At 47.4% G+C, this 24,916-nt stretch overlaps 2 protein-coding genes across 6 annotated transcripts in view; one reads left to right on the top strand and one right to left on the bottom strand.

The window, feature by feature from the left end:
• Window positions 1-2,112: 2,112 nt before the first annotated feature.
• On the bottom strand, window positions 2,113-20,845 carry KCNJ1 (potassium inwardly rectifying channel subfamily J member 1). 5 transcript variants are annotated; one of them, XM_051812465.1, is made up of 5 exons: window positions 20,668-20,845; window positions 18,920-18,993; window positions 18,455-18,526; window positions 6,163-6,303; window positions 2,113-6,085 (listed from the first exon to the last, which is right to left on the bottom strand). In XM_051812465.1, the coding sequence occupies exons 4-5, from the start codon at window positions 6,176-6,178 to the stop codon at window positions 5,172-5,174; spliced, it is 930 nt and encodes a 309-aa protein (XP_051668425.1). In that variant the 5' UTR covers window positions 6,179-6,303; window positions 18,455-18,526; window positions 18,920-18,993; window positions 20,668-20,845; the 3' UTR covers window positions 2,113-5,171. The 5 variants fall into 5 exon arrangements, 4 of the variants coding, with proteins under 4 accessions (XP_051668425.1, XP_051668421.1, XP_051668423.1 ...); XR_007908479.1 differs by having other exon boundaries at window positions 2,119-2,579; window positions 3,306-6,303; window positions 20,668-20,843; XM_051812461.1 differs by having other exon boundaries at window positions 2,114-6,303; window positions 20,668-20,843.
• KCNJ5 (potassium inwardly rectifying channel subfamily J member 5) overlaps window positions 6,320-24,916 on the top strand; it is a 54,044-nt gene continuing 35,447 nt past the window's right edge. Inside the window, exon 1 of the mRNA XM_051812459.1 lies at window positions 6,320-9,716. The gene's annotated coding sequence lies outside the window, so the exon portion shown is untranslated. The remainder of the gene's footprint in view (window positions 9,717-24,916) is intronic.

Here is a 24,916-nt window from a genome sequence, read left to right as displayed (position 1 = left end):
AGCACAGAAAACAACCTCCGGGATCGCTCCTTCCCTCTGGCGGCATCCCTGATGGTCCCCAGCATTCCTGGTGGTCCCCAGCATCCCAATCCCTCCCTGTGCTGGGCTGTCCCAGTGGAGAAACGCGGGGACTGTGTCCCACATCACTGCCTCGGGATGTGCTCAGCCAGGACTCACAGAGTCCCAGAACGTGCTGAGCTGGGAGGGACCCACAAGGATCATCCAGTCCAACCTCAGCCCTGCACAGGCCCAGCCCCAAGAGTCACCCCCTGTGCCCCAGAGGATCAGCCAAACCCTCCTGGAGCTCTGGTAGCCTTGGGGCTGTGCCCACTGCCCTGGGGAGCCTGGGCAGTGCCCAACCAGCCTCTGGGGGAAGAACCTTTGCCTGAGATCCAACCTGAGCCTGCCCTGGCACAGCTCCAGCCATTCCCTGGCTGCTGTCCCTGGTCCCCCCAGAGCAGAGCTCAGTCCCTGCCCCTCTTCTGCCCCTCGATGCTTTCTGTGCTTAAATTTGACAACAGTGTAAAAAAGGAGCCACAGAGTCTCATCTCCAGCCTCCCCTTGCTCGGCCACCTCCTCTGAGCAGGGGGAATTTCTGCCTGTCTTGTGCAGCAGGAGTTTGTTCAAGTGTAAGGCTCCCCAGGCAGATGCTTCCACCGCAGGAATGTCAACTTGGCCTCAGGAGGTATTTTTTGGTGTGTATTCAAGCAGCCTTGGAGAGAGCTTTAGCCTTCCTCACTGTTCCAGGGACACCATCACAGGGTTAAACGCAGTTTTGGGCCAGTGCTGGTGCTGTCAGAGGTTCCCCGGGCTGCAGGCAGGAGCACAGATTCAGGAACTTGCTCAGCTTCCCTCTCTGCTCCCATTCCTGGCGTTGTGCTGTGGTTTCTCCTGTGTGGGGAACAGGAACTGGGCCACCCCAGGATGGTGGTTCAGGGCAGGGGTGGGTTGAGGGAGCAAAATGAAGGGGGAATAAAGGCTGTTCCCATCGGAATTGCCATGATTGTAAGCACAGGAGAGGGAAGGGGATGTGACACCTCGGCAGCTCTCACTGAGCACTTGTTTCTGGAGGAGCAGCAGAGTTTCCAAGGAATTGGGTACAGGCAGGAGTTATCCAGGCAGGAGTTCCAGGCAGGCTGTGGCAGTGCATTAGCAGTGATCTGGCACATTCCAGCACTGCAAGTCAGGATGAGCATCTAAACAGTGTGCCAGGGTTTGTTGTTATTCTTGTTGTTGCTGTTTATTATTATTATTATTATTATTATTATTATTATTATTATTATTATTATTATTATTATTATTATTATTATTTAGGGGTCTCTTTTCACCAGTTACTACCAGAGTGTGTGTGGAGACAGTACCCAGCATATGTCAGTGTACTAAAAGCAGTTATTTTAATTCATGGCCCTTCCTCCAGCAGTCAGCAGGATGCCTTATTCATTTGCCAGCAGGAGGGTAAATCTATTTCAAAATGATTGAAATATTATGCACAGCTTGAATGAATGTCTAAAATAAATACAGTAGAAGAAACATGTTGTTTGTGAAATGAGAAGATAAATTAAACTCAGTGCAGACACGTTATTCCCAAGCCTGACTGCTTGGCTTTCACAGCAAAATCCTTCAGGCCTTAATCCAGCAGCAAGTACATGGTGTGATTTCCTCTCCTGGAGGAGCAGGACTTTCTCTCCAGACCTTTGGAGGGTTTGGACCAGGCTGTTGCCTCCACAACATCTTAGGGATGGGCCTGTTGGACTCGATGATTCTTGTGGGTTCCTTCCAACTGAGAATATCCTGGGATTCTGTGTTCTACTTTGTGGAAGGACTAATGGCAGGATGGACAGACAGACAGGGAGAGGAGAACCCTGAGCCCTGAGCAGAGCTGGAAAAGTGAAACCCTGTCACGGGGGAAGGAGCCAGCCTTGTTTTCTAGTATCGGGTCTGTGGTTCCCTCCAGCCACTTCTGCTCAGCAAGATTAAATTTATTTTCATCCTCTTAACTGAACTTGCTTTTAATGGCAGTGGGGGTGACAGCCCCCAAAATAGACTTCCCCTGGAGCCCGTCCTGCCCGCCCCGTGTGCCGCCTGTCCCCGATAACCCTCCTCCCGGCCTGGGCTTTATCTCTGCCATGACAAACAGCTCTCCCTGGACAGAAAGAGGAAATTCCACTCATTGTTGTGCTGTGCTGGCCCTGCTGCAGCTCTATCTCCTGCCTGCTCGGGGCTGGCAGGGCTTCCTGAGGTGACAATCAGCGGGAGGCTCAGGGAGGAGGGGTTCAGGCCAAGATTCCCAATAAGTCCCAGTATGAGCCCACTTAGTAAGCCTGACAGCTCAGCCATGGCCCTGTCAGCTGTGCATACATCCCCTTTGTACCTCCTGATCCTGCAGTAGCCAGTCCCTCCTGTACCACCACAACGTGGAAAAGAACCATCACCCCTCCCCTGCTGCTTCTGAGGCGGGTGGGACTGTCAGGAGAGTGAACAATAGGTACCATCCCTGCAGGCTCATCCAGCAGCTTCTGTTTGAGTTGTGGCAGCACTTAAAACTTCTAAAAATGGAATGGCACCTCCTCATGCTTGTGCTGTAGACAAAGGGCAAAAGGTTCAATATTTGAAGAGCGCTGAGGTTTAGGATTTTGAAATGGCTTTCCAAGGGCACTGCCTGAAAATGCATTTTTTAGGGATTTTCTAAACTTTGGAGGGTGGACACCCTCTCCTGGACAGGCGCTGGATATGATTTGATTTATTTTTCCCACTAGCACTAACATCCCAAAACAGCTTTCCTTAAATTTGGAATCTTCCCTGACTCCCATTGCACAGCTGGGTTTGACCCTTCCAATGGATTTCTCTTGGTCTTGCTATTTTTGCACAGCAAAGGTACTTCTTTTACAGGCACCCTGGTGCACCCTGGGGTAAGAGGTGTAGCTTGTAAGCCTTGAGTTCTGCCTGTGCTGCTTTCTGGGGAAATCACACCCAGGGAACTGCACAGGAAGCCAAGAAAGGAAATGCAGCAGCAGCTCTGGAAGGACTGAGCAGCCTCTTGGTTCAGATGAGCCTGGGGCTTCTGAGGCATCATTTCACTTCCCTCCTCCCTCCTGGACTTCTGTGCATGGCTGCTGATCACTCACTGCTTGCTTGAGGGGATAAAAACTGTCCTTCCAGGGGGATAATCTGCAGGGCACTGAGGCTGGAGGGGCTCAGATACTCTGGTGATTGGGACTGTAAAAATATATTTACAGTTGGCACTGTTAGTTTGCCAGGTTGCAAAAACAGTCCAGTTACAATACTGGGCAGTATGTGGGAATTACCTGAAAGGTCTCAGCTCCTGGTTCAATATCCCACAGTTCTGGCCCTGCTGCAGCACTTCCAGTCACTGGTGTGTGAGGAGGACAGGACTCAGGGTGCTGACCTTTCCAGCCAGAGGTGAAGGGTGTGACAGTGGTGCCTTAAGGAGAGGAAAGACTGAGACAGTTGAGAACTGGCTTTTAAAGTGCTTTAGTGACATAATTGTTCATAACATTGTTCTCTGTACAATGTAAGTGTTTATGTCCCCTGTTACAGATGGTAAATCTGAGATACATGAAGTGATTTGTTCTGAACCAACAAAGGAGTTGATGCTACACTGGGACTGAGACCTGGACACTCCTGGTTCCCAGAGTTTGATTTCCATACTCACACTGTTCGTTTGCAGCATAACTTTCTCTTGCCATCACCTGACCTGCTTAATTCTGTCCTTCCTTTAAAACCACTCAGTCTGGCAGCTTTTAAACAATATTTCCATTTTACCACAGCCTTGAAAATAGATGAGCTGACTTACATCAAGGGAAAGAGTTCCCAAAAAAAGTCCCTTTGCTCTGCCACTTGAACTCTCAGCAACAGAACCAGCTGGAAAATAAAAATAAGGAAAATTATTTCCTCCTAAACCAGCGGAAAATAAAAAAAGGCTGTGAGGGAGCAGAAATTCACCAAAAAGTTATTGAAGCTTCTTGTTGCATCTGAAACTTAAATGTCAACAGTTATACCCAGCAAACGTTCCCACTGCTCAGCTCCCCTCGAGCAGAAGGTGTTTCCTGGAGGGATGCACGTTTTGCTGTGCTGAGATGGATGGGCTGGGACCAAATCTGAAGCCAACTGTTGGTGGGAGGCTCCTGTGCTGTGTTTTTGTTTGAACAAGACCTTGGTGCTTCAAAGGGAAAGATAATCTGTGTTTGCTCTGGGGTTTATTGTGGAGGATACATCCAGAGCTGGGGATTTCCTCTCTCCTCCCAGTGGAGTGCTCTGTGCCAGGTGGGAAGCACTCAATGTGTTCTCCATCTCCCCACCTTGCTGCACAGTTGTCTTCAGATGTTTCCTTGTTCCACAGCCATCCAGCTCCTGGGGAAGTGAAGGGTATCTGAGGGATGAGACAGTTGGGAATAAGCTGCAAAATTCCTCTCTTCCCATTGTGGGTCTCTGCTTCTTGTCTTTGCAGTTTTCATTTCCACTTGGCTATTTTTTTCCCTGAAAGGAATCAAAGGCTTTCACAGGGGAGAAGTCCTATTTTGGAGTTCTGGATGGCAGCAGCACAGCCTCAGCTTTGCCTTTCCTGGTTTCCTAAGCACGTTCCGTCCCTTAACGCTCCGTTTCTGTTGCTGTACCAGCCTCAAAGAAAGAAGGAAGGAATTGTTTCAGAATGTTCAAAAGTGCTCAAGTGTTCCCATACCCGAGAGTCTGTTTTCATGGAGGACTTTGGCAACCAGAAATGTACCTTTTTTTGAGGTTTTGGCTCTTAAGTCTCCCAGGTTTCTTTAGCTTTGCTTTCTGTCTCCCCTTTTCATGTTCTCATTCCAGCAGCTGTGTATCTTTAACGTGTCCTAAAGCTTCTTTCCATATTTTCAGGATTTTTAACACCCTTTCATGCCTCTGGGAACCTGAGTTGGACATTCCAACATAGCAGCTCCATAAAATGTCCCGCAGGTATAAAAATATAAATTCTATGAAATACATACAGTGTAGTTCAATAGCATTCTGGAGATCACTGGTGTCCTGCTCCTCTTTGATTTGAGGCTTTTGACAGAAGAAATGCTGTTTTAGAGTAAAACCAAACCTGTGCTTCTCTTTTGTTTTACTAAGTTATTAATCCTCTGGAGATTGAATTCTTTCTGACGACAAGGACAGTCCCATGAGTACCTGAACTACATTTTTGTGTCACTGGTTTCACTGACTTCAAGGACAAACCCAGGATTGTCATAACCTTTCTTCTCTTTGGCTTTAGCTTCTTTCTCGTTGTAGAGGCAGAAGGCACAGTGGGGGGTCTCCACAGCCACTGTCTTGCTGAAGTTCTGGAAGTCAACTCTGTATTTCCCTTCTTTGGTCTTGGACACGATGGGAGCGAAGCGGTAGCCCCAGAGCACCTCCTCTGGGATGTAGGACGTCCTCACCTGGCAGGTGGCACTGGTGGCTTCCACAGTGCCATCTAGAAACACCACCAGCTCAAAATCCTGCTGCAGGATGGTCTCTGCTGCCATGTGGAAGAAGGGGCTGTTCTTGTCTATGATGTGATAAATGGTGAGTGGGGAGATGAAGAAGAGATTCTCATTGCCAGCATCGACTACAAACTCTATGTTGATCTGGTCCAAAATGATTGTCTCTCCTTCTGGGGTGATGGTGGTCTTGAGGAGCTTCCCATAGATGTGGCTCCCAATCAGGAGGCTCTTCCTGAGGTTTGCCACCCGGATGAGGAGGCAGAGCTTCCCCCCACGCTTGCTGATGACGGCATTCTTGCTGAAGGTGATGGTCTTGGCCCTGTTCTTGGACCTGGAGATCTTGGCCAGGATGGCCCCACACATGAAGGAGTTGATGATCACCCCCAGGATGGACTGGAAGATGAGCAGGAAGATGGCAGTGGCACACTGCTCTGTGACACACCTGAAGCCGTAGCCGATGGTCACCTGGGTCTCCAGGGAGAACAGGAAAGCCGAGGTGAGGCCGTTGATGTTCTCCACACAGGGGGTGTGATTGATGGAGGGGTTGAACTCGGGCAGGTCTTTGTGGATGTAGGCCACCACGTACCAGAGCAGCCCGAACAGAAACCAGCTGCCCAAGAAGGCTGAAATGAAGATAGTCATTTTGTATCTCCACCTGAGGTCCAGGATGGTGGTCCATATATCAATCAAAAAGACAAACCTGGACTGTTCCACATTGCCAAACTCTATGTTACACCTCCCGTCCTTGGAGACCAGCCTGGCCCTGCGCCGGCTGCGCTCCCGGAGGTGGCTGGTGAAGCGTTGCCGGAGGTAGTTGAACATTCCCTCTGCTGCTGCCGTTCTGGAGAGTGAGAAACAACAAACACACAGGTTTAATTTGTACCTGCAGGCCAGAGGGAAATTCTGACAGAGTCTCAAGATGCTCGTTTAGGAAAGGGTTGTGTCATTTGCATATTTTCCCACAGTTGGTGGGGAAAGTTTCAGTGAGCACATGAGCAAAAGAACAGTTCCTTGCCTAAGGAGCATTCCAGCAAAAAATAGTCATTTTGGCTTGCTCAGTAAACTCAGAGTCAGTCAACTGTTAATATTGTCCTCTGCTTAGCTGAGTAAGTGGAAGCAGAGAGAAAAGGTAACTTCATCGTGGGTATTTGTGGGGGAAATCAGCAGGGTGAGGTGTTCCTGCCTTTTAGGAGATGGATCATGGCCTGTTTTTGCAAGTGTGTGTGGTACCTTGGCATGAGGAGACCTGGGTGTGACCTGGGGAGCAAATTTGGGAATAATCAAGAGTGGATGCAAAAGGCATAATTAAGCCAGACATGCAGTTATTTCTAGTGTAGTTATAGATGGGGTTTGAAGGTGTGAAATTCAAACTCTGGATTCACAAAAGCACCTCAAATAGGATTTTTAGGTGAGAATAAAAGAGGAAACTAAATTTCAGCATCAGGAGAATTGGGGGTTTACCCACCACAAAGGGGATGCTGAGACTAAAGGATCAGATTCAGAAATCCTTTCTGAAAGGGTAACTCTGCATCCCAGTGGATTTTATCCTTTATGGTTGGCCATGTTAACAGGGAACCCAGGGAATAAGAGTCATTGATGGAGAAAACACTACTCAGACTGGAGTATGGATCAATGTGCATCTGGAAAATCCCCAGTGTTGGAGTTACTCAGACACACAGACAGGGGATGGGCTGATCTGCAGTCAGGGGCTGCCTGCTGTGTTCACACACAGATCTGGGGCCTGACTTTGACCCAAAACTTAGGACTGTTCTTAGAAATAATTGATTTCTGAGTTTATCAGCCTCCAAGCACGTTTGGTTGCCAGAGGGGATGGTGGAAGAACTTGAGGGCAAAATATTCTCCCTGCTGCCTCAAACAAAGGATGTTCTGAGCCTGCTGTGCCTCTAAGGATGAGCATCCCCAGCCACAGAGAGCTGAGGTTTTGGGGTCCTGCAGCTGCTGGGGGGGATGTTTTCTTTAGAAGGACCCAGGTTTGATGAGATGGGAGATGCTGAGAGCTTTGTAAGTGTTTGCTATTGTTACTTTACAGCTGCACCACACTTCCCAATAGAAAAGGCTGGCAAAAAAACCCTTAGGAATTATTTTTTTAGAGCAAAGCTCAAGATGCTTCACCACTTATCTCAAACCCTGCCTCATATCCCATCCCACTCAGGCTTCCTTTCTGGTTAGAGTAAAATGCTTGGGCTCAAATTGTTCTCAAATGGGCTGCCCAAATTGTGCTGGATTTCATGTGCTGAAATATTTGTGGCAAGAATTGCTTCGCTCCCCTAAACTCTAATTTCATATCTCCAAGATGGGATAATCCAGAGTGCTCCAACTGACACCGATGGGAGTTTAGTGGGACATTTGTCTCATTTAACTTTAGCCATTCAAACATTTGAGAATTGCCTGTGGCAGTTGGATGTTTGACTCCTGATTGATAGGAAAGGACTCTGGGTCCCCTCTGAGGCTCCACTTCCCACAGTATTTTCGTGAAGTTAAGAATTGCTGTTTGGCAATTTGTCCCTTTACTCTGTAGGCAACTTTTAGTTGCCTAAACCAGAAATCCTCCCATTAGACACAGTTACAAGGACCTTCAGATACCATAATCAGCAGCAAATAAAATATTAAATTACACTGATGGAGCCTAAGCACAAATTAACTGCATGTTGTAAAGACAGAAGTAAATTCTGTTATTTAATGTCCCTGTAAGTATCAGCAGCCCTGAGAATGAATTTATTTCTGTCTCACGGTTGCCTTCCTTCTGCACTTAAGCTGAAACCACCTTTCCCTTGCTCAGTAAAATTAAGATGAAAAAAAATGAAGGTCACTTTGTAATGTACCTTTTCCCCATTTGAAACTTTTGCTGTTGGATTTATTGGTTGCAAATGTGGCTGCCAAAGGTTAAACTTTAAGCACGTATTCGAGGAAAGGGGAAGGAGGTCACACTTTCTAAACAATTCTCAGCTTTTATTTTCCTGACTCACTTTTAAAATGTTTGTGTTAATGCATAGTTTGAGAAAAAATAAAGTATTCCTGTGCAAGATTCGATTAAAAAAAAATTCTAGGGTTTATCTTCTGATACCCTTATTGTTCGAAAACATTCAGATGACTCTGGTGTTAATTTTATAGTAATAATGTGAAAATTGGCTTTTCCAGAATAACAGGTGAAAATTTGGGATGCATCACCTTGTCCATGATAAAGTGCACATGGATTCCTTAGGCATAAAGGGGTTCCTAATCCCAGTGAATTAGGATTCTAATTTTCTAATAAAAAAGGGGTTTTTTAAGGTATTAGGAACATTAGGAAGGAATCTGCAGGAATCTACAGGAATTCTGGTTTCTAATCTCCCCATCTTCTCACACTGGGGGTCATGAGAAGTTGCTACCACAGTTCTGGTAGGTCTGATTCAGCCTTCCATGGAAACCTTGAGAAATTTGACTGAGGATCTGGACATATTGACCAGATAATAATCACAGAAGAGCTGAGAACAAGCCTAGAACCTTGAAAACAAATCCCCACTCTCCCCATCCTTCTCCTGCCTCTCTCCACACCCTCCTCAGAGGCTGTTCCACAAGCCCTGCTGGAGCTCCCCCAGCAGATCAAAGAGGCAGAATTACACCTTTCTGCAGGCAGGATGACAAAGAAATTCTGCTTTCAACAAATCTCCTGCTCCCACACACAGCTGAAATGTGTTGATTTGCTGCAGCAGGAGCCAAATTCCCTCCTGGATAAGCATGGTGAGAATATATCCCTGACTGTCTGCAGGAGATTATATAAAGCAAGTTATATAATACAGCAATTAAAGTCCTTTTAATTTAAATCAGCGAAGGTAGCCTGGCTACATCTTAGCTAATATTTACCAAGATGTTTCCTGTTGGGCCCAAAGAAACACAGTGTTTCTGACTGTCTGGGGTGGAATTCCGTGCTGCAGGAGTCAGCAAAGGTGTCCCCAGGCACAATATGTTTATAGAGGGTTCACTGCTCATAGTCTGAATCAGAGGGGCCTTTACCAATAAAACTCTTCCAGGAATAAACGTGACCCGTCAAGGTTAGCTGGGAAAACAAGGAGCTTCCCCCTCCCTGGCCCAGTCTCGTGTTTCCCAGGGATCACTGGAATAAGCAGAAGCTCTCAGATCTCCATTCTTGGCTTTCCAACTACTGTCTCAGTCCCTCCACCCAGAATATTTGATAGATGCCTGGAATGTAGCTGTTCTCAGATGTATTCCTATTTTTTCTCTGCATTCCTGGGGGTAGGTAATGCCAACCATTGCAGTTCCTGGGAGCTCTGTCCCACCTGGAGCTGCTCTGCTCCCTCACAGATGGACTTGAGTGCTTCTCTTTGCTCTTACTTACTTTCCACTGGTTTGGTTTGAAAAATGTTGGCTGTGGGGGATAATGACCAGGAGCTTGAATTGTTCTGTGGGTGAGTTTTGCCCAGGGCTGTGTGTGGAGCACATTAATCCAGGGAAATGGCTTTAATCCCAGCCACGTGCAGCTCTGGGGGAGATCAGAGAGCGAGGGAAGGGGAAGGTGGTTTGTGTTTGATGGGGACCTGACAAGAACAAAGTTTCTTTGCCTCCATTTCCCTGAAGTTCTGATATCTGTGGCTTCACAGGCATTTCTTCCCTCCCAGTAAAGGATGTCTGAGCAAAGTTGGCAGAACTGAATCATGAGGGGGAGAACAGAAATGGAAAGCATCTCCCTGACCCCACAGCCTTCATTAGAAACACATCTTTGTTGGGGATCCAGATGAAGTTCTAAGCAGCTTAGGTAAAAGAAAGGGGATACAGAGTTAAAGGATTATTTCTTTTCCCAGTTCTGTTCAGTTCTTTGCAAAACTCAGATCTTCATTCAGCCCTTCCTGTGTTTTCCTCTGTGTTGAACTTTCTCTGAACAAAGTACGTGAAATATCCAATTCCTAATACCTCAAAAAATGCTTCTTTATCAGGAAAGCAAACTCTAACACTTAGTCTTGTGGATTATCTGCTGGTGCTTCACTTCCCAACCCTTGGGAAAGGGCAGCTCATGTGCCCTTCACTGGCTGCCCTGGAGAGCAGGAATTGCCCATTGGGATGGGATGGAGAGCAGGAATGGGATGGGATGGAGAGCAGGAATGGCCTGTTGGGATGGGATGGAGAGAAGGAATGGGATGGGATGGAGAGGAGGAATGAGATGGGATGGAGAGCAGAAATGGCTTGTTGGGATGGGATGCAGGGCAGGAATAGCCTCCTGGGATGGAATGGAGAGCAGGAATAGCCTCTTGGGATGGAATGGAGAGCAGGAATGGCCTGTTGGGATGGGATGGAGAGCAGGAATGGCCTGTTGGGATGGGATGGAGAGCAGGAGTGGACTGTTGGGATGGGATGCCAGATGCAGATTCTGTCCTGCTGCTTGTATCAAGCTCTGAACGAAGGAGTGTCAGAGAGAGCTGGCCCTCCACTGAGTTAATTGTGAGTGGAGCCAAAACCCAAGGTCACTGGAGCAGCCAGTGAGCCCTGGGGAATGTCTGAGAAGGATCTGATCTGTCATAGGGAACGTCTGAGAAGGATCTGAGCTGCTCCATGCCCTGTGCACCTTCCTGAGGGACACATCAGCCCCGGGACCAGCCCTGCTGGCACTGGGAGCTACCAGAGCCCAGTTTGCTCCTTGCCCTGGCAATGCCAGCAGGGAGTTTGTGCCCTGACACACCTCAGAGCACTGAGCACAGGGCCTGGGCCTCCCAAGGCTTGACTGAAATGCCAGTTCCATGTGGGAAATGTGACCCCTCCATCTGGCTCAGGGATAATCTGGAGCCCTGTCCCAGCTCCAGCCCGAGCGGCTGCACTTTGCCAACCTAAAGTCCAAGTGGAATTTCAAGTGGATGCACCAAAGGATTTATGCCCTGCCTTGCCCTCTGTGCTCCTGAACGGAATTACTGAGAGGTGCAGAGCTGCTCTTTTCCCTCAGTGCTGGCTGGTGCTCAGCAGGAGAGGCAGAGAGGCAGTTCATAATATCCCCTGGGAATATGGAATATCCTTGGAACAGATGTCTTCCACCTCAGATTTCTGTAGGCACACAGCTCTATGTGAGCACCTAGGGAAGAATCTCTCTCAAGTGCCAAAATTTCCTCTTCAAATGGGAAGAGGGAGGTTTCATCCTTCTGTTTTTAAACTGGATGAACCAAGACTGTCCCAGCCCATCCCACCAGGGATACAACAAGGACATGCACTATCCCATTTCTTCCTTTCTTCCTTCCTTCCTTCTTTCATTCCCTTCCTTCCTTCTTTCCTTTCCTTCCTTCCCTTCCCTTCCTTTCCTTCCTTTCCTTCCGTTTCTTCTCTCCCTCCCTTCCTTCCCTCCCTCTTTCCCTCATGTCCTGGTTTCCCTCACAAAGCTCATAATAATTCACTCATGGCAACACAGGCACATGAATAAATGAAAAACCAGGCACTGCAGCACTGGGGACTCAAGCAAATCTTGTTTTCTGAAAGCTTAGGAGTGTTTGGGGTCCTCAAAGGTTAAAATACTTACTTCAGACGTATAAATGAAGGATTTACAGCAATAAAGACATTACTGTCATTGTTAGCAATTAATAATACTGTAATTAGTGCTGCACAGAAATTAATCCATGGCTGCATTTACTGGGGGAGAGGCTGAAGGCTTCAGCTGAGTGGAGAGCAAAGAACCTGTCTGATATATGAACATGGGGAAGGTTTTGGTAAAAGTACAGAAATGTGCCCCTTGTAGAGCAGCTCTGTCTACACAAGAACATTTGCCAGCACTTTTGAGCGACAATCACCTCACTGGCATCAAGGAAAATGTCATTATTTGATATTTTTGCAGTGCTGAGCTAATTCCATGGCTAGACTGGATCTCCCACAGCACCTTCTGCTCTGGTAGAGAATCCAGGGGCACCAGGAGCTGTGCAGCCAAGCTGGTTTCCTTGCCCCTGGAAACAGGGAACTGGGAGCTGAGCTGCCTTCACAGCAGCATTTCTCAACAGAACTAGTCCTACTTTAGGTTTCCACCGAAAATATTAAATTTTCAGTAGGAAAGGGCTCTCTAGGACAAATGATTTTTCAAGCAAATTGTATCTTTGGGCATTTTACTTCAGTCAAAAAAACCCCCAACAAAATAATCCTCATTGCAGTGGACTTGTATGTGACATGTTATTGTGGTTGTATAAGAAAAAATCAGGATTTAACTCATCAACAGTGTTATGCTAGTTTTGTATTCTACTTCAAGAGAATTGATTCTGATGGACTGAGAATTCTTGAAAATAAAGCTTGTTCCTTTTAGCTGGAAATTTTTAATGGAGAAAGGCAGGTTTTGTCTGGTTACTTCTCCTCTGTGTTGCCTGACAGAGGCACTGTGCTCCAAATGTGAGAAAGGCAGATGGAATCAGTTCTCATCTGGAAGTGTGGGAGCAGAACCCACCCATACTCCAAGAACTGCCAGCACTGAGCCTGGGCTGGAAGGCAGGGGGGCAGTGGGCAGAGTCATGTGAGCCAGCTCTGCACATTCCCTCGCTCTGCTGTTCCCTGCTGGAGTATTTAAGGGGTTCAATCATTAACTCAACATTTTGTTTCTCCAGGCTGGCAATGTCAAGTCTCAGTCCCCAGCACGGTGTGGCCAGAGGGTTTGTGCTGGTTCTGGGATCAGTGACACAGCAAGAGACCCTTCCCCAAGGTAAAAGCTCCTGGGAATGCTGCTCTGCCCCTGCTGTGCCACCCGAGCTCGGGGTATCTCAGTGTTCAGCACTGCCTTGGCATAGCAAAGCTTCTGTGCAGCCTTTCTTTCCAAAGTGCTGCTAAATTTAAGCTGCTTGTACCATTGTGCTGGTAAATTTAAACTGACTGTACCTCTGTTCCAGCTCAAAAAGGACCCAGCTCTGGGAGCAGAAACTGCTGACAGAAAACATGTGGAGCAGCTTTCGGTGGGGTTGGAAAGAGGTTCTGCTCACTCAATGCACAGGAGGAGCAGGAAGTTGCTCTGTCTATGCTAAAGGAACAAAAGCAAGAAAGCAAATTTACTGTGATATAAATTCTTCTCCCAGTATTTCAGAGAACAGCCAATTCCAGCTCCAGAGCAGAGCCATGGTAAAGGAATACTCGGAATAAACTACAAGGGCCTTGCTGGCCCTGCTGTGGTCACACTGCACACTCAGCCCCAGAGAGAGGATTTGATGGACTCCTTGTCAGGTCTGGGATAATCCCTGTGCAGGAACCTGAGGGAGATGAGGGAAAGGCAAATAAATCCCCAGCCTGGGTGACCCTGCAGCAGGCAGTGTTCCTTTTGTTTTCAGGATCCAGACTGGACATGTTCCAGAAAGATGCCTGCATGAACTCCTGGGATGAATTTCACACTGGGAGGTCACTGCTCTGCTGCAATCTTTCACCTGCTTATTGCACCAGGGAAAACCCCAGTTGGGAATATTTTCCTGGAACGTGAAGAGAACTGTTCTCACCTTTAGTCAGGCTCTGACTTCAGCAGCCCAGGCTTTGGTGGTTATCAAGGTGACTTTGATTTCTAAGCTGGCAAAACTCCCACTGTGCTGCACTGGTTTGGTGCCAATAATCCAACCAGAGCAGCCCAGATAGGAACTATCACATTGGTCTTGATAAGCCAGACTCAACCCCTGCTCTGCCAGCTTTCCATTGGGAATGCCAAGCCCTGAGCAGTAGGATTGGGAGAGGAAAGGCTTGGAGAGAAACCAGATGAGCTGCCAGGTGGGAGCTGCTCTCTGCAGCCTCCCCTGAGATGGGTGAAGAGGAGACAGGAAGATTCATCTGGAAAGAGGCAGTTGTTGATCTGTGGCCCTGACTCTGTGGTCTCAGACTGTTTCCATTGCTTTCTAACTCATGTCCCTGTCTGCAAAGGAAGGAAGAATAGTTTCACTACTTTACATGCAACTGTGAGACTATTTTAAGATTGAGAATGGGGGTTTCACAAAGTAGAGAGTTATTTTATTACAACTTCTGGACTGCCCTGCCCTGTCAGAGCAGTTTGATGCATCAGTAGTAACTGCTGATCCCTGAACACAGCTGTCACTTGAAGTATTTTGAGATCTTTCAGGAGCAGTGCTATCCTATTAATAGAAATTATTGCTATTTTTTTCCATATAGAAAGGCAGCTCTTTCATACTTTGTCACTTCCTTCATGTAAACAAAGAACGAAGTGAGGAGGGCTTTCTCTCAAGATGAAAGTGTGTGTGTGTAGCCCTTCCCTTGGATCATTTCTGTCACTGAACTGTGTGGAAAGTAGTTTTCCATCTCTGCCTGTCTCAGTTGCCAGGGATTAAAGGCTGCACTGAAGCCTAAATTCTGTGCTGCTGCTCATTACTGAGCACCTCTCATCCCCTTTCCTTTAATAACAGTATTCTCACAGTAAATCCCACAGATATATAGTTTATGGAAGTCTTTTCTACTATTAGTTCTTTTGCTATTTTTCTGCCTGTTCCTGGCTCTGCTGCTGCTTGGATTTGGCCTTGTTTTCCATTTGAGCTGTCTTTGTTTCTTGAATTTCTGTACTGAGGGTCGTACTTTCTCTTAGACAGGGATATTAACACGTGTTAAGTTCCTCTGAATGTGCCCTGCCTGCCATTCAGAAGTTTTCCAGCAGATGTGTTGAAAGGAATATCGTTCCAGACTTGCTGTCCATCAATAGGCATTTTGGACTTAAGTTTTTGAAGTTGCTTTTTACCTCAGAAGCACAAAGAACCCCCTTTGGCTGTGATCAAAGCCAGGTGGGCTCTGGTGGTACCACAGGGAATGGATGGAACCTCGTAATTCTCCCTGAACATCCCCAAAGCAAAGAAACCTACGGTGACCCCACGGAATTGTTCGAAAGGGAAAGGATTTGTTGCATTCCTGAACAGATGCACGTTCCCCTGTACCCTTTTGGAGAACACAGGCTCTCTGCTCCATGAATTCCTGTCTGTCTCTGCCCATCTGATGTGCTGAGCTGACACTGGAGCACTGTGTCAGCTGCTGCCTGGTGATTTTCCCTGCCCCTCTCTCTGCTCCCTGCACGTCTGTCAGGGAGGAGCAGCTCCCCAGACTGGCCCTTGCTGGCTGATGCCGTGCATGTCATCAGTCCAGGCTCAACAATGAGACTCTCAGACACCAATAGTTTGGAAGATTTCTTTCCAGCCCAAATGCTGCAGCCCGTGATTGACAGGTTTTGTCCTGCCCCTGGTTCCTGGAGCCTGATTTGGATGATTTTCTACAGCCTCTCCAGACACATCTTGTCCCATCACAGTCTCACCTGCACCGTTCCCTTCCCCAGCTCTCCTTGGCTGCTGCACCCTGGAGTGGGATAAGAGCCCTCACTCCAGAGGAGTGTGCAGGGAAGAACAGCTCACCCTGCAACCCCTGCCACGGCTTTGAGAGCTCCCAGGACGTGGGCTGTGAAAAAGGCTGATTTCAGAGGTTGCCAGCTGCAGTCAGAGCTGCTAAAGGCATTTCCTGCTCTTCCTACAAGGCCTGATGAAGCGAATTTTGTCCCTCTGAATTACAGCCCACTTGTGCCCAGAGATTGGGTAAAATGTTCCAGGGATTTATTACAATGTAATGCCATGAAAGCTGAACAAATTTCAGGAACAAATTTTGAGGATCAAATCTCAGTGGGCAGCTATTTGCCTAATGTCCTACTTTCCCCCACATCTCCTGCAGGAAGCAAATAGCTTTTAGTTACACAGGAGCCTGATTACTCCCCCAAAACACTAACACTCAAAATTGCCCCTTTTAAGGCTATTTTCTGCTTTCAGGGGCAAGAACCCTTTGAAGGTACTGGGGAACACAAGCTGAAGATCTAAAGCCAGGAATACTCTGCTTTCCCTGGCATATGCAGTATTTCACCAGCAGAGCTTTTTCTAGTCCAATCCTTCAGTTCCTTCTCTTCTCCTAATTATTTATTCAAGTATAATTGACTTGCAAGACATTCTTGGCTTTCAGTGTGCACTGAGTGAATTATTGACCCGTCACATGGGTCACTGATGTGAAGAGACATCTGAACAAACTGGGTGCAAAGCAGCTCCTTTGCATTCCTAATAGCAATTGGGAGCCATTAATAACTTTGCTGCTTGGTGCTCTCAGAGCCTGCACAGTTTTAGTTTGACATGCATATGGCTGAGTTCATCCTCAGTGTAATTTGAAATTCATTGGCCATGGACCTCATCTCCTTCTGCTCCTTGAAAATCTCTCCTGTGCTGAGACAGGCTATGCTAATTCCAGAGTTTATGGCTGACTTGAGATGTTACATTTGAAAAATCAAATCCAATTAAATCAACTTATTAGCAGGGTCAGAGACCAGTATTCAGCTCATTCTGTTCCTCGCTGTTTCACAGCAAGGAGTGAACTGAGGGAGTGTTTTGTGTCTCAACCCAAACCAAACTGATCTGTCCTAATAAAATGGCTTTTGGCTGCACGACCTAGAAAATACAGTCAAGTGATAAAGCATTTCCCAGAGTTCAAATATCTGAGCTCAGTTCCTGACTTTTCCTGCTTTTTTGTGTACTATGGGACAAATATTCTCCCCTTTGTGCCTGTTTCCCCACCTACTCACAAGATGGAAGAGAAACGAGGGTATTGCAGGAAAAATGCAATGATTGCAAAGTTTTGAGACCTCTTGAATGTGGTGCTGTGGCAGCAGCATCAGCTTCCTGGGGTCAGAACTGTAATGGGGCACAGAGCTTAGGAGAATCTGAATAAGAGATGCCCAAATTCTGTCCTGGTAGAAACTTGTTTATTATCCGGGAAGGGAAAAAAGCTTCTGCATGAAAAATATCTTAATATTCTCAGCAAGGAGTGGAACAGAGGGGTTTGGAGGTGGACAAATATTAAGCTGATTTGCAGGTCCTTTTTCAAAGGAAAGTTATAAGTTTAGATTTATGAGTTCCCACACTGTGCAAAGCTTTGTGTTTAAATTACACCATCACCAAGTGCCCGGTGGCTCTTTCTGCCTCTTGTTCAGCATCTAATGTATTTCCTGCAGGAGGTCCTTCTGCTCCAGACAAAACCAGACAGAAAATGTTGAATTCTTAGATATCCTTTACACATCTCCTCCTGCCTCAGTTCCAGGGGCAAATACAGTTTATCCTGCTCAGGCATCTTCCATCTTTCCCATTCATTTAGAAGCTTAAATCTTGTTGGAATTTGCTGTGGTGTCAATTCATTCAAACAACCTGAGGGAACTTACTAAAGTGCCCACTTTGGTGGCTCCCTCTCACTTGTCAGAACTGGCATCTCAAGGTGAATTGCTTCAGCCTTCCCTAGATCATCAGCTACACAAGGTACCAAGACTCCTCTTTTAAGTTTCTGCCTCTGTTAAGTGCCTAATTTGAACCTGAGACTAAATTACTTCCCAAAGTGAAGCTCTTACCTCAGACATTAACGAGCCTTTAAGACCCTTGTATCAGTTGCTGTACTTCAAGCAGAATTCAATTATGCAGCAAACCTCGGGATGTCACTGGGGGTTTCCAGAGTCCCACTGAAGTGGTGGAAACCCTGGGAAGGATTTACCTCACTTTACCCTTCAAAATGTTAGAAAAGCCCAGGCAGCTCATTTAAGACAGGCAGTAGAGCTACAGTTTATATTTGAGGAGGATTTGAAGGAGGATCTCATCTCGCTGGGCCATCACCAGATTGTGTGAGCACGAGATTGGACACGACCTCCACGTTGAAACAAAAAAAGGAAGTGAGAGGAACTTCTCTCGGTATCAGCAAACATTCCCACACGAGGTGCCCCCCAGAGCTCAGTGGCTGTTTCCCAGGGTGCACCTGCTATGGTGTGACCACTTGTTTTCCTCTTTGGGATGGACATTCCTAGGGCTTCCAGCAACACCTTGCTGTTGGTGACCCAGCAGGTGGTTCCTCTGGGCACATTTCTCCCAGAGCACAGAGGGTTTATTAAAGCAGGAGCCAGCTGAAATTCCTTTGCATTTCTCCTGGAATGCTCACATGTCCAAACCCTCTCTGGTGAAAGCAAGAAAGGAACAAACCCATCTTACCTCTGTGAGGTCTCAGCACGCAGTGTGTGAACTCATCGGCCCCTCGGCCCCGCGTGGTCCCAGCTCCCTGCTCTGGAGAGAGGGCTTGTGAACACCTTTGGGGGGTAACAAAGCCCTCTGGATCTGAGCTCTAAAGCTCCTTTTCTGCTGAGGGCAGGCTGAGCTGCAGCCCTGCTCTAAGGGCAGGGGATGTAGGGCTAGTGCAGCTTTTTGGGGATTGTGCTGCCCACGGAACAGACAACGGGTCTGTGGCAGCCTAGAAGGTAAAGCTGCATTCCTGTGGCAAACTCCCCTAATTCCTGCTAGTCCAGAGACCTCAGAGTTGAGGTGAGCTGCTGGTAACAGCTGGAACACAAGAACAGCCTCCAGGGGCAGGGGGCTCTGAACTCCACAGCTGGAAAGTGCCTTCACCATGACCACCCCCTTCCAGGACTCACCCAGCTCCCCAGGGCCATCCCTGCTTACCAGCTCTAGGGGGTGTCCACAGAACTTCTGCCAAGAAAGGTGGATTCCCAGAGCTGCACCCTCTTACATTTCTCCTGAAACAGTCAAGGACAAACAACAAATCTGGATGGAGCTGGAAAGCAGCAAGAAGCCCAGGGAAAGGAAATGAGGCATGAGAGCCTCTCTCCACCAGCTCCCCACCAGCTCCCAGCCCCCCGCTCCTCACACCCAAACACAAATCCATGATTAAGGCTTAGTGCCCTTTGCCCTCATCCTTCCCTGCTCCACACATTGCTCCCCCTAAGCAGGGCTGGGTTTCCAAGCCCCCCCCCCACACTTCCCCCAGCTGTTCCCTGCTCACCAAGCTTGGGTTTGTCTGGAACAGGAACTGCATCAGATACTGAACAGTAAGGGGCACAAAGAGCCACTTGGTGACGGTGAAATTTAAACACCCAAAGAACCCATCCCTGGAGGTCCATACCCTCTGCATCCATCCCCAGCATCCACCTCCTCACCCAAGTGCCCTGAGCTGCCTTGTCCAGCCACCCTGTGCTCAACCAGGCAAGGCTGGGTTGAGATCCAGCAGCCTCTGGAGTGATCAGACATTATCCAAAACAGAATGTAAGAAAATAATGGCAGTTATTAGCTCAGCATCTATGGGAAAAGGCTGTGGTATAGGAAATAGAGGCAATCAGTACAGAATGGGTACTTGTTCCTTCCTGATCATTCAAACCATTACTTGGTTATTTTTGTAATTTGATTCTATAATGGAGATTTTCCTCCTCTTGTGCGGCCAAGTTGCATCATGCAGAAAATTGGTTTGTTTAAGTAAGAACTCTTATGGTGTCTTTCATCCAATGTTCTCAGAGAACATTACTAATAATTCATTAAAGCAGCACTGTCAGCTGGAACACTTTTAATTACCATTTTCTGACAAGTCAACCCTTAAGTGGTATGCCCTGATTTTTAAATTTATTACTAACACATATGCAGATTTTTCCCTTTCCCTGCTGGTGTTTATTTGGTTTGAGAAAAGTAACTGACTGTGAGATTAAGGAAGTGAACCATGTACTACACGTTGTCATGCCCAAAATGAGAGATAATTTTGGGGTGGTTACTTGTTTTAACAGGAGTTTTGAGAACCTCTTTGAGTCTCTGTGCAGCTGAATATAGGGGCTTGTTGGTGCTGGGGGACTGAAACCCTCTAATTTCAAGTCTAGCTGTGAAAATCAGTAGCTGTTCCTTGTTAACTGCCCAGTTACACATGCCTAGCTCCTAAGTTACTATGAGGTGAAGACCTCGTGGCTGCTGCTAATACAGGGTTAAAACAACAGTTCCCACATAACTCTAATATGCTAGGAGCTTGTACCAGCTTATCCCACCCCAGTTTTTCACAAAGCTGCTATTTTAAGGCCCTTCCAGCTCCATGTCACTGCCACAAATCCATTCAGCATTCCCAGAGAAGAGTAATGCCTGAATGTTCTGCCTTCATTTTCTTGGATGACCCCAGCAGGTGCAGAGATTCCCTTTGGCAATGTTTTCCTCAGTAACCTGGTTTATGGGAGCAGACACTGAGACAGAGAACCAGCAAGAGGGTTGCCCAAGGAAGGGTGAGCCAGTGGCAAGGCAGACTAGAATCCAAACATCACATTCCACCAGAAAAGGATTTTCTACTTCCCTTCTACAGTCCTGACACGACGATTCTGAGCAAGGACATGCTGGGGATTTTTGCAGCTCCCAAGCAAGCACTGTGGCCACGAACCTCTTACCTGGGGTCTGACGCGGTGAAGGTGAGCACAGAAGGGAGAGGGGAGAAAATCTGCCCAGCTTTGTGTCCCCCAGACCACAGAACTTCCACAAAACGTGGGTCCAGCAGCTTCTGTGGCAGAGCAGGAGAGCCCAGGGCCCTCTTTGGCTTTTATGCGTGGTGTAGCAGCTCAGACTGGCTGCCAGCTCATCTATATGCAATGGCTCATTAACAGTGCCTTGGTTTGTATGGATGTCAAAGGCACAGGAATGGATGCAAAACTCAGTGCAAGTGGTGAGCTGCTAAAGTCAGAGAAAATATTACCTGGAGGACCTGCTCTTACTCCTCCTGTCACCACACCTGAGTCTCTTGTCCCACCTCTTGTCTGGGCCACTTGTGAGGATCAGCCTTCCCTTTGCTCTGGGCAAGAACCAGCTGCCTCTGGATGCCTCCATATTCTGCAGAGCCCTTTGCATCTTGAATTATTTGGTCTGTGCTCTATCAGCTGCATGTGTCCTTGTCCAAATTCCTGCTTAGACTTTCCTTCCTGGATTTGAGCTGAAACTTGGGTTCCATCTGGACTCTCTGCAGAGGAGAGACTGCAGGAGTCACCTCATTGCTGAGAGGCTGCTGTTGCTCTCCCTGCATTGCTGTCACCTTAGAGCTTAAAGAAATGTGCATCTCTTGGAATTCTCAACCCTTTGCATCCTAAGGAAGAAGTGACTTAGGGCTGGAATCCTCCCACTCATCTGTAGGCACACAAAAATGAGGTGGAGTAAAGGTAGCTCTGGTTCCCCTCATGCTCAGAAGGCATTTGTTCTCCCTCTAAGACAGATATTGCCTTGCAGAGGTGCCCATCCCTCTCCATCAGTAGAGTGAGGGCTGGGGAAGTCTGTATCCTTACTTTTTGGAGGCCCTACCATAAATAAATAAATGAGTTCTTCCCCCAATGATGCCCAGTGTGGAAGCTGCTCTTCCCTTGGGTTTAGGGCAATAAGCACCCAGTGCTTCTGGCCACCTACAGGGACAGATGGAGACAGGAACCTCTGAGTCTGGAGGAACTTGGGAACAGGATTTGTACGTTAAAAGAAGTTATTTAAGGCTTGGGCAGAGCCAGATCTGCTCAGAGTTGAAACCAAGAGCAGTTTTGTGACTCGGTGACACCAGAGTTTGCCCCGGGGTGTTCTGAAGACAAAAGCACTGATACAAGAATTAACTGCCATTATCCATCCCATTGTTTTAATGGCTCCACCATTAATAATAAATTTGATAATACTCAAGCAGCACTTTTCATCTCCAAAGCATGTTAATCCATCTGTTCAACCTCTCAGCATTCCTGGGAGGCAGGTGTGCTACACCAACACACAGAGGCTTTTTTAGCACCAGGAACTGAGCATGGAATTGCTCCACAGCCTTTGACCAGGAGCTCATTGATGAGGTAGACCCTGAAATAATCTGGTTATTTTTATACCACTCCTGGTACGTGCAGGGTTCCCATCTTTTTCACCTATTGGCACAAATGAATTTCCTTGCATCACATAACATCCTGCAGATTGTTTAACATCACTTTTCAAAGCAGCAAGCTGGTTCTCCTGCAAGGAAACTCAATGGGATTTTTTCCCACTGGCTTCAAAGAGCATAACTGAGCCCTTAAAGGGATTTACTTCTGTTAAATATCATCCTCAAAACTGAGAAATTAACAGCAAATGGGCTTTCTTCCCTTTTCCTCTAAGACATGTCAAAAGAATATTATAAGAAAGAATAGCTTTCTCCAGCTTTCAGAGACTCCCCAAGTGAATTTCAATTGCAGGTTTTTAGGAAAGAGTGTAATTAACAACTTGATTCAGTCTGAAGCCAGAAAATTCATTCTATGTTTGGCATGAAAAAAAGCAGAGCAGGAGGAGGGGAGTAAATGACCTAGATTCTCACAAGTGACAAATGACTCCAAGGTGCTCTGAGCCCCCTGGAATGGCAGACACTCCCACAAAGTGCACTGCAAAGTGACTTCTCCTTGTTGTCCTTCATGTTGGACATTCCAAATCACCCAAGGCACTCTTGGAAATCTAAGTTATTGTGTTGGTTAAACTGATTATTAAATCAATTAATTTAATATTATTAATTAAATTATTTTCAATAATTAGATTAATTAGATTAAACTCATTATACATCTAGGGTAATATTTCAAAAAATGCATCCATAACCAAGCAGTTGAATCCTATTTTCATCAGTGACCTCAAGATTCTAATTCACAGCAATCTCCCCTTTTCCAAGCTTCCTTCATTGTTTTCCTGGAAATGTGTGCTTTGAAAGCATCTCCCATCAGGAAGAAATGAGGAAAACAAGGAAAACATTTCCAGAATGTCCCTTTCTATATTTGCATCTTCTGGTTTTCCAGTGTTCTGTTTTCCATGATAAAGTCAACATTTTCTATAAAAAGCTCTATGAAGAGCCTGTTTGCCTAACAGCAGTTTTTCTGTATAAATGTTAATAATCTCTGTTCTGTCAAAGGAAAGAAAAAAAAGATTTAATGCCTTTATCTCTTGGAATGGTTATTTATAGGAGAGGAGTTCTCCCGAAGATGGAACCAAAGATATATATTTTAAGAGTGGGGAAGTCAGTGCTGCAGGCGGTTGTTTATTCATTAACCTTGGTGTAGCTGTGCTGGCAGCCTCCCAGGAGTTATTTACTCTGTGCTCACCACAGGGAGGGATTTGGAATCCACTGCAATGTTATTCCAGTCCCAGGAGAGGTGATTCCATCCTTCCGGTTCCGAGCAGCACGCAGAGCATGGTGGAGGGAGCGGAGCAGAAACGGGAGGCTGAGCTCTCACTGGGATGGCTGAGCTCTCACTGGGATGGCTGAGCTCTCACTGGGATGGCTGAGCACTCACTGGGATGGCTGAGCTCTCACTCTGAGGGCTGAGCACTCACTGGGATAGCTGAGCACTCACTGGGATGGCTGAGCACTCACTCTGAGGGCTGAGCACTCACTGGGATAGCTGAGCACTCATTGGGATGGCTGAGCACTCACTGGGATGGCTGAGCTCTCACTGGGATGGCTGAGCACTCACTGGGATGGCTGAGCTCTCACTCTGAGGGTTGAACTCTTGGGAGTCACTCCCAAAACTCTCTTTGCTGTGAACAAACCCCATCACAGCTGAGGGAAATGTGAGAACTGGGGTTTTGCTCCCCTGGGTGTCACAGACAGCCTTCCCCCTGCACAGAGATTGGAGGGAGTGTAAATGTGTGTCTGAAATGAAAGAACAGTCCTGCAGATGAGGTTGATTTTGTCCCTCATCCCTTGCAGCACCTTCAAGCCTTGCTGCTAATGAAAGTAAAAGGTTTGTAATCACTTCAGTCTTCTGTATTCTTAGACAGCAGGTTGTTGTAGGCCTTGTCCTCCTCTGCTGCCTCTAATGACAAAATTTAAATGCATAGGCTTATTTAAATGCAGGAACAAGGCCGGGTGTGGTGCTGGCTTGGCAATGCCTATGGAAATCCAGAAGGGCAGAGGCTGGGGGTGTTTAACCCCTTGGAGTCAGAGCCAGGGTTGAGCAGCAAAGAGGCCTCGTGTTCTGTGCCCTCTGCACAGAGCGGGGGGAAACTGGGAGAGGGGAAACTCCACAGTGACTGCACAGGGGGGAGATCCCATTGCAGAATCATGGAATCATAGAGCATGCTGAGTTGGAAGGGACCCATCAGGATCATGGAATCCAACCCCTGGCCCTGCACAGACACCCCAACAACCCCACCCTGTCCCTCAGAGCATTTCCCAAACCCTCCTGGAGCTCTGGCAGCCTTGGGGCTGTGCCCACTGCCCTGGGGAGCCTGGGCAGTGCCCAACCAGCCTCTGGGGGAAGAACCTTTGCCTGAGATCCAACCTGAGCCTGCCCTGACACAGCTCCAGCCATTCCCTGGGTGCTGTCCCTGGTCACAGAGAGCAGAGATTGGACCTACCCCTCTTCTGCCCCTCATGAGGGTGGTGAAGACCACGGTGAGGTCGCCCCTCAGCATCCTCTTGCCCAGGCTGAACAAACCAGGTTGGTTTGTGTCTTTCTGACACATTCATACACACAACTTTTCAGAAAGCACAGAGAACTGCTGAGGAGAATTTAGCCCTGGCTTTAAGTTGTTATGCTGGAAAGCACAGCTGCCATAAAGAATTCCTGAAGCAGTGGGGTCCAGAATCCCCCCAGTCTCCTGGCAAGGCCAGAGGGAGAACACCTCTGCTGGCAGTGCCAGGTGGAGAGAGTGGGGCTTCTGCAACTCTGC

Source organism: Manacus candei, unplaced genomic scaffold (assembly GCF_025592945.1).
Source record: "Manacus candei isolate 608988 ecotype Guabito, Panama unplaced genomic scaffold, ASM2559294v1 h1tg000086l, whole genome shotgun sequence".
NCBI classification, from domain to species: Eukaryota; Metazoa; Chordata; class Aves; order Passeriformes; family Pipridae; genus Manacus; species Manacus candei.
This window is presented reverse-complemented; position numbering and strand designations above follow the sequence as displayed.